The following is an 18,169-nucleotide window of genomic DNA, read 5'->3' as shown; positions in this document are numbered from 1 at the left end:
CTATTTGCATACACACTTTTATTTCATTCATCAATCATTTTCTTAACAGTAATTATATTATGTTGTCTTTTATCAACTATGATCATAGTATACATAACAAAATGTATTTTATTTCCATTATCAGCGACGCCCTTTATAATGAGATTTTTACGTTATTGTTCACAGTTTATGAAATTCACCACCTTGTCTTCCAGTTTTTTATTTCAATATCAATCAATTGATAAAGTTTCAGAGTCATCACTTGTAAGATCCAGCTCCCTGGATAGCTCCATAATCTTAGCTTCCAGTGAATCTCTCATGTGCGGTTCTACTCGGAGTATATTTGTCGCCTCTTGCAACAAAGCCATGCTTTGCATCAGTTGGTCCTGGAAAGTAGATATACTTTTTAACAAAATTGAACAGTCACTCGAGAGCATTCTGGAAGAAATGGAAGGAGGCCTTCGGCCAGCAGTGCGACACCTTAATCTAGACTAGACAAAACAATAATAGTTACTACTACTACAGGTTAAGTTTCTGGGCTCATAATATGTAGATACTTATAGATTGATAATACATAAGGTTCTGTATGCATTTAAAAAAAAAATAGCCATTTTTATATCTGTAATTTGGTTTTGTTTTGGTTGGGGCAGACAAAGAAAAAAGTTCTTAAGACTTAACAGACAACATTATTCCGTCTTAATTGTAGTTTCTTGATTGTTCTTTGTTGTCGTGGAGGTCCTTGGGGGAGGCCTATGCCCAGCAGTGGGCGTCGTACGGGGCGATAATGATGATGTTGATAATTGTTTGTTATCTTGGCTGAGGGACAATGTATACGTTTTTACAATAAGATTCCCTTTCATATTCATAATTTACTTTTGAACAGTTTTAAGACCGTTATTAAACAGAAACATTGTAAAAAAGTTTGGCATAAGATTATTGATTTTTTTTAGAATACATGAATACGTTGGATTATCTGTCTGAGAACTGATATTAGGCAGCCAAATTACTAAATTGTACAACAATATCATATATTTTTTTCTTAAAGAACATCTAGGGCCCTGTACCAAGGATTTTCTTGTAGCTTCTTTAACTGGCTATACAGGTTGTGAGAAGCTGCAGTAGTTTTAGGCGGATGAAACGTTTGTTATGTAAAAAACGACGATTCAAAGTGTAACTGTGTTACCTACTGAATAAAGATATTTTTGAATTTGAATTTGAACTTGACATACGATGCAACCTCTTAATTGCTGTTTGACATTAAACTGACAACACTGACATAGACTAAAGATGATTTGAATAATGCTTTGTAAATATGAGTATGGTGTAGCAATCTGTCAAAGAACTAGTACACGTTTCCGTCATCGTGTTTCCAAATCGCGAATTAGTTTGGCTTTGTGCCAGCTTTGATCATGAAAGCATTCTCCACATATAGTCTGGTTCTTATAAATGATTCTGCGTTACTATGAGCAATATGGCCGAAGTAAGAGTTTATATATATTCATGTCATTGTCAAAATGCTTTTCGATTAAAAATCATGTAAGAATGACTTGATTGTTCATATAATGCTGCCATTTTAAAATATAGTAACAGCGAAAAACCTATAGGAAGTAAATATATGAAATCTACCATTTGCCCTGACAATGCCCTAATAAGTTTTCATAAGAATATGTAGTACTTATCTAATTGCACTGGCTATATTTGTGGTATTATAAATTTAATAGAACTCAGTAAGAGTACGTACAGACGGACCTTTCGGACCTTTAATCAAATTACATCGAGATACGAAGGATTACTTTTTTAAACTATAACCAATGTCTAACTACTAATGTCTTACTTACCTGAGCACCAGCTTTCGTAATCTTTTCAGCCTCAAATTCCCTCTTAGTTTGAATCGTCATTGCAGCTTGAAGGTCCAGCAGTAGGGTTCCTCTGAACCTTGTGAACCCTGGTTCCAGTTTATCTGCTAGCTCCAACATCTCATGGCACAAGTCTATTTTGCGTTTAAGGAGCCCCTCTGACAAGTCTAAAAGAATAAGTTCATCATATTAAGCCTTGCTAACAATGGTAAATTAGGGATTTTTGACGTGATTTGTGAGTGTATTTGTATCTATTTGTCATTTAATACAAAAAAAAAACAAAATTTATATGAACTCGTATTCAATTGAGAGTCTATTCAGTCGACTACTTTTATGAAGAGCATAATTGTTTCTCTGTAACGAATATTAAAGGGTACGATAAGCTGTAAAATTCCAATCAGTTTCTTGTAAAGTAATTATAATTAACTGGTTGCACTTAAGACCTCCTGGTTACATGTCGTTTCTGTAATAGATCAAAAACTTCTACAAAAAAATAAATTTTATAATTATGACAACTAATGGTTACACTACTGTTTACAAATAATTCGCTGGGCTAAGTGACTGAACTTTTCTCTTTGAGCGTACATACTTAATTCAATCAACATACTTTAGCTCAATTGATATGAAACAGATATTTACAGTATCCTTATCATGATTAGTGAAATGATCTAAAGTGATACCTACCTGATAAAGTATATCCTTTGTAATTTCCATAAATCTGTATCAACGCTAATTTAGCTTGTACCACTAAATGGTTATTAGGGTGTAGCGTCTGACTGTACTTCTGAATGAACTCTTCAAATCCTCTTGGACTAGTCTTGTCAATTTTATTCAGATCTTGTTTCAAAGCATTGTTACCCCAAAACATCTGCCTACTTTGTATGTAGTGTTCACATTTTTCACATTTCCATATTGCTGTTTCGTCTAAAGGATCTGATGACATGAGCATAGCCCCTGTCATACCAGACGCGCCGTTACATAGTGAACAGTATATGTTTCCTAAGTGAGTTCCAAGTTCAGTGGGGTCCTTACATCTGTCACATTCACAGTCAAAACATTTGGTTGTCCTCAAATGTTTCCTACGATCTAAAGTGCCCCAAAGTGATTGAGTATACGTTGTAGTAATAAGTTCACCTTTAGCAATTGGCACGGTTGCAATGAAAGCGACATTATAATCATCGCCCAGTATAATATGCCTAGTGTTTGGCTTGCAACTATGGTCCATCATAGATGCAGTCACATAAATAGCACGCAACCTTTTCGTTGTATCTGGAGACCTGACGTCAAAGGAGTTGGTGTCAAATATCGATGCCACTTTCAAAATAGTCTCCTCATCACATGCCAGGCCAAGGACTTGAATAACAAAAGTTACGAGATTCGCTTTCAGTACAACGTATAGAGGTGTATTTATTCTGTCATCCAAATGAGACTCCAAATTCATAATGTTTTCATATTGAAGAGGATTACTTTCTTTCATGAGTAAGACTCTTAAAGGAGCTATAACACAGTATGCCGCTTCAGGTTTATCTGGGCTTTCATACTTGATGTTGCATCTATATTTTCTATCTGTCATGATTTTGCATTCACCTTTATGTACGTCAGCCTTTTCGCAATGAGGTCCGCACATGGGCCAGTTACACGAAGTACATTTATAGAAGTCGTAGACATCGCCAAACTTGATAGGTTCTAGCTTCTTCCCACAAGATAGGCAACTCGCCGGGCACGTCATTTTCGGCCCAATTGCAGCCGGTTTCTCTTTCAATATCATTTCACCTTGCTTGATGTCTCGGGTCGCGACCATGTGGCGGCCAAGGGTGTCGGAGTATTGGATCTTGAAGGCGCAGCATTTGAACTTGTGGCCTTCTCGCCATCCAAGTTTCTGATGGGCCTTTGAGCAGTAGTATACTAGTTTGCAGCCCCCGCAAGTTTGGTTCGCTGGTTGATGACACACTTCGCAAAGGGGTATTTCACGTTTCTTGTCCATTTTTGCGGTTGAGGTTTGGGTTGCGCAGACGCCCGGCGCGGGTGCGATCTCGCAAGATACTCGTTGTAAATAGATTATAGTCTTATAATTAACACGGGCTAACACTTGGACGTGTGCCAATGAAGTGCTAACGTATTGTTTGCAAACTGCCCTTCTGTTTGTCCGTTGTATTTTATAGATGGATGCAGTTGACATGACATTCGAGTTGTTTATGGCTTTGTTATTTCTGAAGCTTTTTCTATCGGATATTTATGCAAAAATGTATAAAATGATAACTTTACAATATGTTTATTCATCGTATCAACAGTGGCTGCAAGTTGTCTTTGATTACTTGTGGCTCTGCCCACCCCATTAGGGATTACGGGCGTGAGTTTATGTATGTATGTATGTATGTATGTTTATTGTCCCAAGCGTTCGTTTGTAACCTTTGAGTTATCTCAGATTATTCGGACAAATAGTAGTTTAGCCAGGTGGTCTAAAAAAAGCCACATTGGAGCAATTCATCTTCAGAAGCAATGTTGCTATCTACTTCTATCGTGTGGGCAGTGAGGTGGAATATCAACCTCATCAACCCTGGTGTCAGGATTATTCTTGAGCCGCCAAAGGTTGACATGACTCATGTAACGACTACTTACTTATATCGGTAAATAGTAACCGGGACCAACACAACATTCAATGCAATATTGCTATTTGACATAAGCACAAATTTGAAGTTGTAATATTGGTTTTAGGTGAATTTACATTTTTGTAGCCTTTTTAGACTTCCAGAAATGTACTTAATGTTTTCTCAACTCAAATTAAGATCTTATGATGACCGGAGCTTTTAGAAAGCTTCTTGAAAGCTTTCAGTGTAAGTAATTCACTGCCCATATCACAGATGTCGCTAGTTTTAAAAAGTTTGTCAAACAAATGAAAATCTAAGCGTTGTTGTACGAATAATATTTGACGCAGAAAAAACCACCAAACGCCACGACACATTAAATACATACATATATAAACAGCCTATATAAGTCCCACTGCTGGTCACAGGCCTCCCCTCAATCAACCAGAGGGGGTATATTCATACCTTTTTGCAAAAACAGTTTTAATTATTATTTTAATGCCTCATGGAATTTGACTTTGGGCCAAGTTCATTTAGAAAACGATAAATTTTTGCTACATTGATTCGGGCGAGTGCGTTTCTCCATAATAAGTACCTACCTACTACTACTAACCTACTTAGATTGCGGGGCTACGTTCTATATTCCAAACCAATCAAGAAGTAGAGGCGGGAAAAATATTGATTAGAGCAAGTTCAAAACACTTTATTGCACATTAACAGTACATAATGGATACACCAATTTCTTCCATAGAAATACTTGAATGGTATTTCTTTTAAATTAATAAAATGAGAGATGTACTTACATCCATTACAAGATGAACAAAATACTCGCACCTCACCAAGCTAAATTATAAATTATTTATCGACAGTGATTTTTTTCAGATTCAAATTTACTGATTTTCCGTTTAGGTTGGTAGTTGGTTCTGCAAAAAATAGTTTCTATCAATAACTTTAGATTTGATAATATTGATCCCAGGATAAACGAGGCACTAAACGCTCGAGAAATAATTAATTACCGTCCTCGCTCGAAGAAAAATGAGTTGTTACGCGGTTGCGCAACAAAAATTCAAACTTTCCTCGCGATCCCGCAGTCGAGAAGCTGCGCGGGCGCACAACGCGTCTATGGAAAGGTTCCATAAAAAACGGGAAAATCTGGGAAAAATTAAAAGTGAAATTGTGATCATTATCGTGCTTGTGGTTCAACGAAGTTTAAGTAAGCTGTGATTTCCTAAGGAGTATATAGGTATTTATATAGGTAACTATTTTATATTTTTTTATTATATTCTGTGGCGGATACCTAGTCTATTCGTTTAAAAAAAATAGGATTTTTTCTTTTTAATTTTGAGATTTATATTATTTTATATAATTGATTGTCTAATAAAACAATACAACAAATAAACTGAATAAAAATAAGAACGAAATACGATCCGCAAAAAATATAGCGTGCTGAAGTGACCTATATATTTATAACTAAAATAAACAGATCAGCGTGCTATTGTTAAGCAATTTTTACGCAACATTCAAAAGTAGGAATATTAGGTACATTTATCCAACAGAAAAAATAAATAAAAAAGAACATAACATATGCTCACAAGTCACGACAATATCCTAATTTACATCCATCGCAAAATGAACTAAGTAAGTACTTACTTAGTTCACCACACGTGCTTTCTGTTAGATCAAAAAATAATTATTTTATTAAACTCTTTATTGACCACAATACTTAAATAAATGACAAAAAAAAATACAAAAGGTGGACTTATCTCTAAAAGAGATCTCTTCCAGCCCACCCCGCTTAGTGTGAGAGATCAATAAGTGGGAACGCACAAATTGTGCAAAATATTTTTATTGGGTATTGAAAAATATGACCTAATTGAATATTTTTGATTATGCACAATTAAACATTAGATTTAATTATTTCGAGACACAAATAAAATGTAGAAAATTAACAGAAATCACGTAGTAATAATTTGTAGAAGCATGAAAGGATAGGAAAATCACGAAAAAATTAAATATAAATCCAAATGTCAAAAATGTGCCAAATCATTATCAAATCCTCTTTAGGTGATTGCCCAAAGACACGGTAAAATGTTGTAAATGTATTGAATTACGAATTATTTAAGTTTCATACTCAAAAATATCGAATTACTTTTGAGACAGTAGTACCTATACTTGCTCAAAGGTAGAAAAGTAATAGGCAATAAAAATACAATTTCTAGGCACTTCATCACACTGAACGAAAATAGCTCAAGGTTTTCCCATTAATGCCAGTACTAACGTCATCAGGGATTAGCTTCGGTCAAGTGTGATCACTAGAAACACACACTTATAAACCCCGTCTTTTGGTAAGACTAGATTCAGTTGGTCAAATATGTAAAAGCGACATGGTCTCTAAGAAGCGGATACTTTATTGCGCGGGAGACATTAAACGAAGCCAGGCAAGAGTGGTCAAGGAATATTTGTGAACCAAACATTGCTGCCCATTTCCTGACCACAAACTGTACATAATATATAATTGTTATCACAATGGCTACGTCTGGATAATTCATTAGCAGAAACAATTAGCATATCAGACAGAGAGATAAGATATACAGTGAACTATTGTCAAAATGTACCTACTACCGTATGGCCTACTATTGTGAGTTAAAAGCTATCTATGAGGAGTTCAGTTATCAGAATACCTTTTTATACACAATATAGGCTCATATTTGACCACAATCTCACCTAATCGTAATTGACAATGTGGTCTGGGGTGTATCATGCTACCTAGCCTATTCAATCTAGCCTTGAAGACTCCCAGACCTACGCTACCTTCGCTAGTCCATGCCATAGATGCAGCCAATCAGCTCGCGACACCAAACACTTCAGGACCCCGATACCGACTCCGCCGGCGTGGTCGACGACTTCCCTCAATCAGCGCTTATGGCTATCGACCCACTAGGGTTCATTAATTCATTAACGTTGTACCGGGTGAGAGCTTTCAGTGCTCCCCATTTGTCCGGCCAAGTAGTTAATGCCATCTGCGGCAAATCAACAATAAGTCACGTCAAAAAAATCGCTAGTCCACACTCTATGTTCGTTCTTGGGACGGTTGATGAGGTCATAAAGCTACTGTGAGATTGTTTACTTATACAAACACTAATTTTATGTAACATAATGTTATTAATAATGTCAATACTTACCATGTTAAGTTTAAAGATAGAAACTTATAAACAGCCTATAGAGGGTGTTAATGACATCGTAACGAAAACTTTGGGGGATGATACAGGCCATGACTCTGAGCAGTAGAATTTTCCGTCGCAAAAGTATGGAACAGAAAATAATTAAAAAAAAAACACTAAAATTTTCATGCTACTACGGGTTTACTTCACCTACTCGTATATAAACTTCTTACTACTGGGTATTCTTCACCTCAATCGACAGATATATACCTGCCTTACGCGATAGTAGAATGTCACAGAGAATTATAATTTACGCAGGTTTTATCTTTTCTGGGGTTATGTACAATTTTTTCAATAAAATACCAGATAATATTTTGAATTTGCCAGAAAATATAATATACGGGATGTTAGTGACATCGTAACGAAAACTTTGGGGGATTATTGAGACCATGATCCTGAGTTGATATCAAGTAGAATTTTCCGTCGCAAAAGTATGGAACTGAAAATAATTTAAAAAAAAAAACAAAAAAATCATGAATTTTGCGACTGAAAATTCCACTTGATATCAACTCAGAATCATGGTCTGAATCATTCCCCTGAGTATTCGTTACGATGTCACTAACATTCTGTATAATTACGTAAAGCTCATAATAATATAATAATTATGAATCTTATTTTTTGTAAAAAACCTTATTATAAGATTAACGATTACATAAATGATAAAAATTATCCTCTAGTAATTAAATAACTTGTAATGTATACCTTCATTGATTTAAAAGATGTGATGCTGTTGCAGTTTCTTGTCATTTCTTCTCCTCAGCCATAACATCTTGCGAAATGACGTACATTCAAAAATGTTAAATTGACTTTGGACAAGTTTATTCATGATAAATAATAACGTTCAATAAGTGATTCTCCTCAACATTTATCCTTGGGGGAGGCCTATGCCCAGCAGTGGGTGTCGTACGGCTGATGATGATGAAGTGGTTCTGATTCTGATTCTTCTTCAAATACCTATACAAAACTTACGTTACCTTTCTTTCAGGTAATCAAAATACTTAATATTAACACACAAACTCATACAACACACTGTTTGAGTAATGTCAACTGCAAAAAAAGTATAAGAAAAGATTTCTTACCGAGAATGTGTACAAAAATAGACGGGTTTAGCCCAGTTACTAAATATCTGGAGCTATTACCACAGTTTCATGGAAAGCGAGTGTTCATCGTTACGAAATGTTGGAGATTTATAGCCGCGCGCTGGATCGACGTTTAAGACTGATGTGAGATTGTGAGTGACTTCAGAAATATACAGAATTTTCGTCTTCACTAGGAATGATAAGGTCAATGACCGCCCTCCATCATCACTAATAGGCTACATGACAACCTAACCTAGTCAAATGAGATACTTTTTACGAAACGTCAAAACGAAAGTTTTCATTGGAGTTTGTATGGAAATACTGTCCTGTGACGTCATTAATAAAAGCGGTCAAACGTCGTACTCATTGTTACTTAATTCATAAATAAAATTCGAAAGTCGAAAAGTAAAATGAGATAGATTTTTGATCATCTTAGACTAGCTTCTTTTTCTAGATTAGCATTTTGCAATTTATCTTTGACCCAGACAAATACTCTGTTTAAGACCTACGCTCTTGTCGGTGTAGCATTCTCCATTCTAGTCTATCAAAGGCCAATTCTTTCGCTTCCCTATAAGACACGACGTTCACGTTCTCTTTAATCTGTTCAACTCTGTAATCTGTAAGCTCTTCTTGGTCTTCCCTTTCCTCTCTTTCCACCGTATTTACCATTCCTTTATTATGGAGCTGCCAAAAGCTTACCTGGCTCATTTAAGTTGTAGCTACGTACATTTCAGTAAGTAGTAGCAGTGATGAACAGTTTTACGTAGTTTCTAAAGCCAGGAATTGGAACATTAAAAGAAAAAAAAGCAATTTTAAAAAATATAAACTGATTTCAAAAACTGTCAAATAAAAAAATACTTAAGAACTAATAATTATTTTGTTGAATACAATGTTGGAATCTAAATAGGTAGGTACTGAAGTCGGCGCAACCAAACCCCGCAAGTGCGATCTACCATGTTTATGATAACGGGAACATGCAGTTCGAAAGTTTTCTATTTTCAAATAGAAAGACGCTCTTCACACCTAGGTTTGCAGGTAATGAAGGTTGCTGGTTGCACTGACTTCAGAATTGAGACGCTTAACATTGTATTCAACATTGCTGCCATAAACCCAGCTAAAATTTTTCTAGTGACGTGAATACAATTATTGAAGAATTGTAGATGTTTAACGACGACTTATTTTGAGCATGATTAAATTTTTGTTGAAATTTCATATAGAAAAGCAGCCCCCGACGGATATTCCTCGGTTATGTATTATGGTAAAATTATTATCGCTACATTTAAGTATATCTCTTCGAGAAACAGACACGTTAGGAAAAAACTTTAAACATCCATATTCATTGTTTCTCGAGATATCAAGTCTTTTTAGAAAGTATTTTTAAGGAATTTATTTACACCATATACAAAACAGTTACATAACAAAAATATTAGAAAAATATGAAACAAAACAAATAAAATTAAAATAAAACTAAAACAAATAAACAGAACTCAAAATAAAATAAATTATGTACAATTAACACTTAAAATTTTTAAGTGTATTATAATATTTCGTTACATAATAATTGGGTTAAATCGGGGGTTTTGAGTTATTTTATTCTTTTTCGATGAGATTTTTACCGTCGTGCGTTTTTTTTTTTAAATTTTTAATTTTGCTTAATTTTATTTTGTTATTTGAGACATTTGGAAGTCGGTTTATTTTTTGAAATTACTTTTTTAATTCTTTCAATTATAGAATTCCTTGCTTTAGAAACTAGAAATTTAGGCTTCAAAATCTAGACTAACTACTAGACAGTATTTAAATATAAATGGTTATACTTACTCGCTGTTGTTCTGTGTAGATACATCGAGCTATAGGTAGATATTAATTAGGATCAAGGCAGTAATTCTGGTAGTCAGCCAATGATGTCCCGCGACATGGATATATTATAAGTAGCGCAAACTAATGACGCGGTTGGCCTAATTATTTAAACATGTCGATAAAATTGATGATGGTTGCTAAAAATCACCATTCAGCACCCATTATCCCGATGTTTGGAAAGTGTCCGGCGTAGATACGAGCGAGTATTGACCGATCGTAATTAAATAAAAAAAGATTTGTGATTTGTGATTTAAAAGTAGATTTGAGGAGCTCGGTGGCGCAGCGGTTAATGCGCTCGGTCTGCGATTTTTGAAGTTAAGCAACTTTCGCAAAGGCCGGTCATAGGATGGGTGACCACAAAAAAAAAGTTTTCATCTCGAGCTCCTCCATGCTTCGGAAGGCACGTTAAGCCGTTGGTCCCGGCTGCATTAGCAGTCGTTAATATCCATACAATACAATACAATACAAATACACTTTATTGCACCAAAATAAATCCATCCATCAATCCGCACTGGGCCCGCGTGATGGTTTAAGGCCCGATCTCCCTATCCATCCACAAGGAAGGCCCGTGCCCCAGCAGTGGGGACGTTAAAGGGCTGGTGATGATGATGATATAGTAGATTCAACTTTATTGCCAAGATGACAATTGTCTATTTTGATGATCATTTATTTTTGTAGACTCATTAAAGCACGTTTCTTTAACGTTTCAAATAAATAAAGTAAAACTTTATAAACTTTATTTTTATTTACTTACTTTACTTTTTTGTATTTTTTTTAAGTACGAAAAAACGTTCTACCGTGGTGCTTCGAAGCCGGTTAAGCCGTTGGTCGGCTAATAAGTATCCGTAAAACACCTCCGCTCTGGAGCTGCGTGGAGAACTTATGCTCCATAGGGGGCTCCGGTTGAGGGGATGCCTGTTCCCAGCAGTGGGACGCATACATGCCCTTTATGATTTATGAATGTGATGTATTTGAAGTATAGAGAATTACCTACCTATTTACAAGTGCTATATTATTTTTCCAGAATAAATGATGGGGTTGGAGAACGGTATAACTGATATACCTTATGAGGTAAACATTTTATAAACTAATTATTATTACTTGCCACGATCAAAAAAATAATTATAATTATAAATTGGTTACGCCATCTATCGAAATTTCTAGGAACTATTTACGTTTCCAAGAAACTTGCGGCACTTCGCTTGGGTTCACAATTAGTTTTGATTATTTTCAATAGATGGCGCTACACATAGTTACAATTATTTATTCAAAGATGTCGCTAGTGGTCTCAAAAAACTAATTATAGCGCTAAAAATAAAAGTGCTAACCTATCGACTATTATTGGCGATTGATTTTAATAGCAGTTTCAAAGTGTGGTGACGATGATAATTGAAGGAAAAAACGCTTGCTTTAACCATGTATGTAATATTTTATAATATTTAATTTTCTTGCATGATTTTCTATTTAAACTGATTCTACTTTCTAAGGTTGCCTGGAAGTAACTGCTTATTACCGATCGCGCCGCGTTCTGCCTACCGCTTTGTGTGGGTATTATTACTGGTATTTTCTAAATGTATTGAGTAGGGCATTTTATATTATTAAAAATTGATAGAGTCACACATATGTTTCAAGGGATAATTTGCAGCCGATCTTGGTGGTTAAGTTTTAAGATGAAAAATGTTGAAACATAATTTACGATGACGTAACCTAGATTCTCTTCCTGCCAGTACCTAGCAGCAGGCTATGATGGTCGATTTGACATAATAAAGTAAAAACTGCCTAGGTACTTCTGAGTGGTCTATAATAATATTATATGAGTTAACAAACATACTGCTTTGATTCAAATTTACACTAAAAGCGTTTAAGATTATATTATCTTCGCAAATGTAACATTGCTTTGGCGAACCCCTTGTCAAACGAAACCAAAGCACTTTATAAGTTAGTGCATAAGCTTGAATTGAAGGTACTTATTGTATTTAGTTCATAGAACCATTTTTTGTTTCTATATAGAGCGACATAGTTGCTATTTGTGACTAGGTTCTAAAATTAAGATTAAAAAAAAAAACAGCAAGGAGAACTGTCAAAATTTAGGAACACTCAACAGTGCTGCCACCTATATTTGATTTTGGGCTTCTAGTTTTTTTTTTCTTAGGTTTTGGTTCTAGTTTTTGTCCTCTATGATAATTACCTACATTAATTTATGAGCGGGGCAAACTTCAAAACGGCCGTCAAGCCAGATTCTATAGACAGTATAGTTATTCTGTAATTTTCGTAATAAGCTATAGGCTTATTTAAACATATTTTTTTCCAAATTCCAGGTCCACTCTTCGGAAGACCTGGGTCGATACCTCATAGCCGCTCGAGACCTGATGCCAGGTGATTTGGTGTTGACTGAGCGACCTCTAGTCTTCGCTCCGAAGGCTCTGCCTGATCCTGAAGCATGCATGCCTTGCGTCGGGTGTTATAAGCCTGTCCTTACTGATGTTGGGGAGAGATGTGCTAAGTAAGTTATTTATTTACTAAGTAAGTTTTTACGTACTTATATACAGGATGTTTCCCTCTCCCCTTCCGCCCAAAAACAGTAGCATGGAGAATGCTATACCGACAAGAGTGTGGCTCTTAAATTAGTGATGATTATTATACAGGGTGTTAGTGACATCGTAACGAATACTCAGGGAGATGATTTGGACCATGATTCTGAGTTATTATCATGTACAATTTTCGCTCGCTTTTTATTAATTTCATTTCCTATACCTAAAGTTTGCCTGGAAAAGATTGCTACCTTAACTACAAGGACGCCTGTTGTACTACCTATCTAATTATAATACCTAATGTATTTTTAATAATGATTTAGGTACAATAAAGAGTATTGTATTGTATTCTATTGTATTGTAAGTTGAATATGTCTCTCTTCATGTTTAGATCGTAGATAATTGATGTCACGTGGTTTCCAGGATCTGAGTTCAGAATGTTAGTAGACTCGCTCTCCACTTACCTATTGGAATTCGATTATAAGTTCGAGTAAAAACCGTTTAAATTTTTTTTTTTTATATTTTTTATCATAACTATTTACCCATTCATCCAATTTAAATGACGTCAACGTAAGAAAACGTTGTTTTTTTTTTCATTTACTATGTGATTCCGTGCTTCGGAGGGCACGTTAAGCCTTTGTTCCCGGCTATTAGCCGTAAAAACACCTCCCAAACCGCATTGGAGCAGCGTGGTGGAGTATGCTCCATAACCCCTCCAGTTGATTGAGGGGAGGCCTGTGCCCAGCAGTGGGACGTATATTGACTGTTTATGTTATGTTTTATGTATGTCTATGTCTAGCATGCAAGATATTTTCCAGTAACGAATTATTGTTACATTTCAGATGCGGCTGGCCTGTTTGCAGCGGCAACTGTCCAGGGTTGAGAGACGTTCGCCATCATGCTGCTGAGTGCGAAGTCCTTAGCTTGCGGCCCGATTGTGTGCTCGATAATATGGCTGAGTATTACAGGTAATTTTTGACTTATAAGTACAGGATGTTAGTAATATCACAATGAGGGATGATTCAAGCCAGGGCCAGGCCATTTGGCATTTGCGCATGTAAAACTAAGTGCGCAACTAAGTGTGTTTTAAGCGATAAGGCCGCCATTTGCCATGTACTTAGTTAAGAGACTTTTTGTAATTATTTCTTTTTATTTTGGTACAATAAAGTGTATTTGTATTGTATTGTGCGCAATGCAAGCAAATGTCAAATAGCAATATTGCTTTCTTAGGTGAATTGCTTCGATGTGGCCATTTTAACCCCTCTTGACTCTGAGTTGATATCTAGTGGAATTTTCCATCGAAAAAGTACGAAACGGCAAATAATTTAAAAAAGTACAAAAATTTTCATGATTTTTTTTTTAAGACAGACAGACAAACCCACTTGATATTAACTCAGAATCATGGTCTAAATTATCCCCGTCAGTATTCGTTGCGATATCACTAACACCCTGTTATATTATACTCGTTTTGCCCGCGGCTTCGTTCGCGTTAAATTCGGAGTAACACGATTCCCCTTTACTTCATCATTAATTTAAGAGCCACGCTCTTATCGGCGAAGCATTTTCCATACTACTTTTTAGGGAAAAATAGGGCAATGGTTCGCCTCTTGCCTTCCGCTCCGCAGCACTTTGTCTGACGCGAGTGGGATGGCGCCAAGAGTAGTCTATTTCAAAGCCGTACTAGGACTCCTGACCTCCGTCTCTGAATAGTACTGACAGTTACTGCTGCCCTCTGTCAGGTTCCAGGTCCAGTACAGTCCATGTTATTTGCCCCTTCCGCCTTGCATTACTGTACCGATAGCTCCTATCTCCGCCTCTGCAACCGTTGAAGTCTTCACCCGTATCGCTGGGCAATGGTTCTACGTTGTACCCCGTAGGTCTGGGTCTCTATTCGAACTCAGCCACTATCGTCACTGAAGTGAGAGGCGCCCACCCCCGCGGCAAGGACGCGCCGAACAGGAATTGTCTCAGTGGAGAGCGGAGAAGATGACTCTGTCCCCCCTGGGGCGGGTTAATGGTCCTGTATGAGACCAGAACTAAAAGAATTTGGTTTAAAATTACATAAATCATTACAAGCCCGTTATAGGTATCTAGATAAAGAATAAATAACAATTATTAAGGAGGGGAAACGTGAAAGTGAAAACAAGTATATTTTATTCATAGACGGGTTGAATCAATCTTCATTCTGATTCAACCCTTCCTTCCAGGGTTTACGTTTTCACAAAATCCAAAGTTATTTTAATGTTAATATATATTTGTTTAAGGTTTCTAGGATATTCTCTTTATAACAGAGTCATATTTATCATGATTTAGGTCAAATACCTACATATTTTAACCGTATAAATCGGATCGTGTAATTGCTGTAGAAATTCTAACTAGTCAAATCAGTTCATTTGACTAGTAACAATTACTAGCAATTACTACAGCAATGTATAGTTACATTTTACTAAATCTCAAAACACAGCATTAGGTACTTACTATGGAATTTGTATGAAAAGCAGACTTTGACGTCATCCAAAACGTGATAAAATTTCGCACGGATTATTGCGAATAGTAAAGAAATGTAAATAAATAAATAAATAAATTGCATTTTTCTCGATTACAATTCAAAAAGAAATTGAAAAAGGAGAAACTTTTTTTGCCAGTTTTAATAATTAATTTTTGATAAAAAAAGTGTCATGATTACTCACTTACATCAATAAGTAGTAAGCGAAGCCAACGGCTTAACGTGCCCTTCGAATCATCTTACTATTTCCGACAACCAGGTGATTCAAGTCCGCAATGTCCTTACTAAACAAAGGACAGTCTCACAAAATGATTTCGAAAAAGTCCTTATCGGGAATCGAACCCGGATCTCCAGATCGTGAGCCCAACACTCTAACCACTAGACCACGGAGACTGTAAACATTCTTTACTTTACTATAATTTATTATTTTTAATTTCCAGACACGATGCCCTTCTCTCTCTGAGATGTCTACTCCTGCAGAAGACAGATCCTGAAAATTGGAAGAAGTTGTTGGAAATGCAGTCCCATATGGAATGTCGTACTCCGGGAACCGAATCTTATGAGTACGTTGTTAATAATTCCGAATAGCAAAACATTTTTTGAGTCCCTACATCTATTTGCATAGATTAAGGAATAATGCTACTTATTAGTGAAAATCTAAATAAGTACTACCTAAGCTTACCTAATCTGAAGATTTGACAGGTCTGGTTTTTTACAGAAGCAACTGCCTGTCTGACCGTGAAAACACACCTCCGAAATGCATTTTTCGGGATTTCTGGTTTCTTCACGATGCTTTCCTTCACCGCGTAAATTTTCACCACGCTAATTAAGGCGATCCATTGTCTTTGTATATTCCCTTTCGAATGAACTCAAGACAAAAAGCCTTCCAGTTCTAACACAAAACTTTACTTTATTGTTTTCAGTGAAGCCGATGAATTCGTTGTCCAATATCTAATGAACAACTTTATCAATAAATTTGATGGAAAACTCAAGAAAGATGTACCAGAATCATCAAAAGCAATCCTACATAGAATATGTGGTATCGTCGATACTAATGCCTTAGAGATTCGTTTACAACAAGGTACAGAGTTATTAGGCCTATATTCCAACACATGTGTCATGGAACATAGTTGCATACCTAACACTAAACATTCATTCGTTCATTCGCCAAAAGATAAGAATGATGTCTTCAAAATTACCGTCAAAATAGTCGTCCCAGTTGTTAAAGGCAGTCATATAACCACTATGTACAGTCATGCATTATGGGGTACGCAAGCAAGAAGACAGCATTTAAAAGATTCTAAATACTTCGCTTGCAAATGCCAGAGGTGCTCCGATCCGACTGAATTGGGAACTTACCTAAGTGCTATGAAGTGTCTAGGAGATGGTAATAATCCTTGTGATGGAATACATTTTCCTGAGGATCCTTTAGATGACGAAAGCGATTGGGCTTGCAACAAATGTAAAGTAAAAGTTAGTAGTTCTCAGGTTAACATGTTAATATCCCAAATGGGTGAACAAGTTGACAATGTACAAATGATGGGTGGATCGGTGCCTACATTAGAAAACTTGCTATGTCGTCTTTCTACTTTCCTGCATCCGAACCACTACCATATTTATTCCATAAAGCATTCACTTGTGCAGCTTTATGGGCGACAGCCTAATTACATGTCCCAAGAGTATTTAGATAAAAAAATAAAGATGTGCAACGATTTAATCAATATCACCAAAACTTTAGACCCGGGGAATGCTAGGCTTAGCCTGTACAGGTCCGTTTTGCAACACGAATTGCATTCAGCATTGGTTTTGACATCTAAAAAGGCAAATTCTGATGGTTCATTCAAGTCTGATGAAGATGTAAAAGCCCTCCTAGTTGAAGCAAAGACGGCCATTGAAGATGCTTTGAATTGTCTCAAAGATGATATGGAAGAAACTGCAGGCAAGAAGTTGTATGCCGTCATAGAAAAAACTAAGAAGGAATTTGAAAAATATTGCAAGGAAAAGCAGTTGAATATTTGAATAGTTTATTGGTATCACACTTTCTTACATCTAGTTTCTTTTCTTTTTACCTATTTTATTAGTAATATCACAGTAATTTTCTTTGTATAAATAAATACGAATCTTAAATTATCCATAGTTTCATAAAAAAAATATTTAGCTACTATTTTATTCAAGGTACTTTTGGTTATGGTAATGTTTCTACTGTAACAAACACTTTTTTGCATTTTACACCAGCACATTCGGCAAATGCATAAATATTCTACATTGACTACACTACGCAAGCAAAAAGGTGCTTCATAATTCATTTGCTATTAAATTAAATCCAGTATCTTCCTACAGAACGATGTCAAGAGGTTTTTCGCAATGACCCACATTCATTGGAGTACAAACTTGGCAATTGTTACTTAGTGTAGTGCTTTGTTTATTACACTTTGTAATAAACAAAGCACTACAATGGCAAGATACTTGAATCTTTGCAACTGTATTTTACTTTGGTTTATGTGTACCTAACAGCCTCCGTGGTCTAGTGGTTAGAGCGTTAGGCTCATGATCTG

At 35.9% G+C, this 18,169-nt stretch overlaps 2 protein-coding genes across 3 annotated transcripts; one reads left to right on the top strand and one right to left on the bottom strand.

Annotated features, from left to right (window-relative positions):
* Position 1: 1 nt before the first annotated feature.
* Positions 2 to 3,891, bottom strand: LOC126373968 (SET domain-containing protein SmydA-8-like). Its single transcript, XM_050020374.1, has 3 exons — positions 2,520 to 3,891; positions 1,818 to 2,002; positions 2 to 365 (listed from the first exon to the last, which is right to left on the bottom strand). The coding sequence occupies exons 1-3, from the start codon at positions 3,817 to 3,819 to the stop codon at positions 210 to 212; spliced, it is 1,641 nt and encodes a 546-aa protein (XP_049876331.1). The 5' UTR covers positions 3,820 to 3,891; the 3' UTR covers positions 2 to 209.
* Positions 3,892 to 8,650: 4,759 nt separating this feature from the next.
* LOC126373981 (SET domain-containing protein SmydA-8-like) lies at positions 8,651 to 17,744 on the top strand. Of its 2 annotated transcripts, XM_050020407.1 has the most exons (6): positions 8,651 to 8,872; positions 11,602 to 11,648; positions 12,896 to 13,080; positions 13,951 to 14,076; positions 16,055 to 16,177; positions 16,538 to 17,744. In XM_050020407.1, the coding sequence occupies exons 2-6, from the start codon at positions 11,607 to 11,609 to the stop codon at positions 17,631 to 17,633; spliced, it is 1,572 nt and encodes a 523-aa protein (XP_049876364.1). In that variant the 5' UTR covers positions 8,651 to 8,872; positions 11,602 to 11,606; the 3' UTR covers positions 17,634 to 17,744. The 2 variants fall into 2 exon arrangements, with proteins under 2 accessions (XP_049876364.1, XP_049876365.1); XM_050020408.1 differs by lacking the exons at positions 8,651 to 8,872; positions 11,602 to 11,648 and adding an exon at positions 11,943 to 11,995.
* The last annotated feature ends 425 nt before the right edge of the window (positions 17,745 to 18,169 follow it).

This window comes from Pectinophora gossypiella, chromosome 16, assembly GCF_024362695.1.
Source record: "Pectinophora gossypiella chromosome 16, ilPecGoss1.1, whole genome shotgun sequence".
Taxonomy (NCBI): Eukaryota; Metazoa; Arthropoda; class Insecta; order Lepidoptera; family Gelechiidae; genus Pectinophora; species Pectinophora gossypiella.
This window is presented reverse-complemented; position numbering and strand designations above follow the sequence as displayed.

Excerpts from the sequence above, each read along its gene's own strand:
- LOC126373968 (XM_050020374.1), bottom strand. The coding sequence starts at position 3,819 with ATGGACAAGAAACGTGAAATACCCCTTTGCGAAGTGTGTCATCAACCA. Across the intron at positions 2,003-2,519 it reads CAAAGGATATACTTTATCAG|ACTTGTCAGAGGGGCTCCTT; the intron begins GTAGGTATCACT and ends TTATTCTTTTAG. Across the intron at positions 366-1,817 it reads TTACGAAAGCTGGTGCTCAG|GACCAACTGATGCAAAGCAT; the intron begins GTAAGTAAGACA and ends TCTACTTTCCAG.
- LOC126373981 (XM_050020407.1), top strand. The coding sequence starts at position 11,607 with ATGATGGGGTTGGAGAACGGTATAACTGATATACCTTATGAG. Across the intron at positions 13,081-13,950 it reads GTTGGGGAGAGATGTGCTAA|ATGCGGCTGGCCTGTTTGCA; the intron begins GTAAGTTATTTA and ends GTTACATTTCAG. Across the intron at positions 16,178-16,537 it reads CCGGGAACCGAATCTTATGA|TGAAGCCGATGAATTCGTTG; the intron begins GTACGTTGTTAA and ends TATTGTTTTCAG.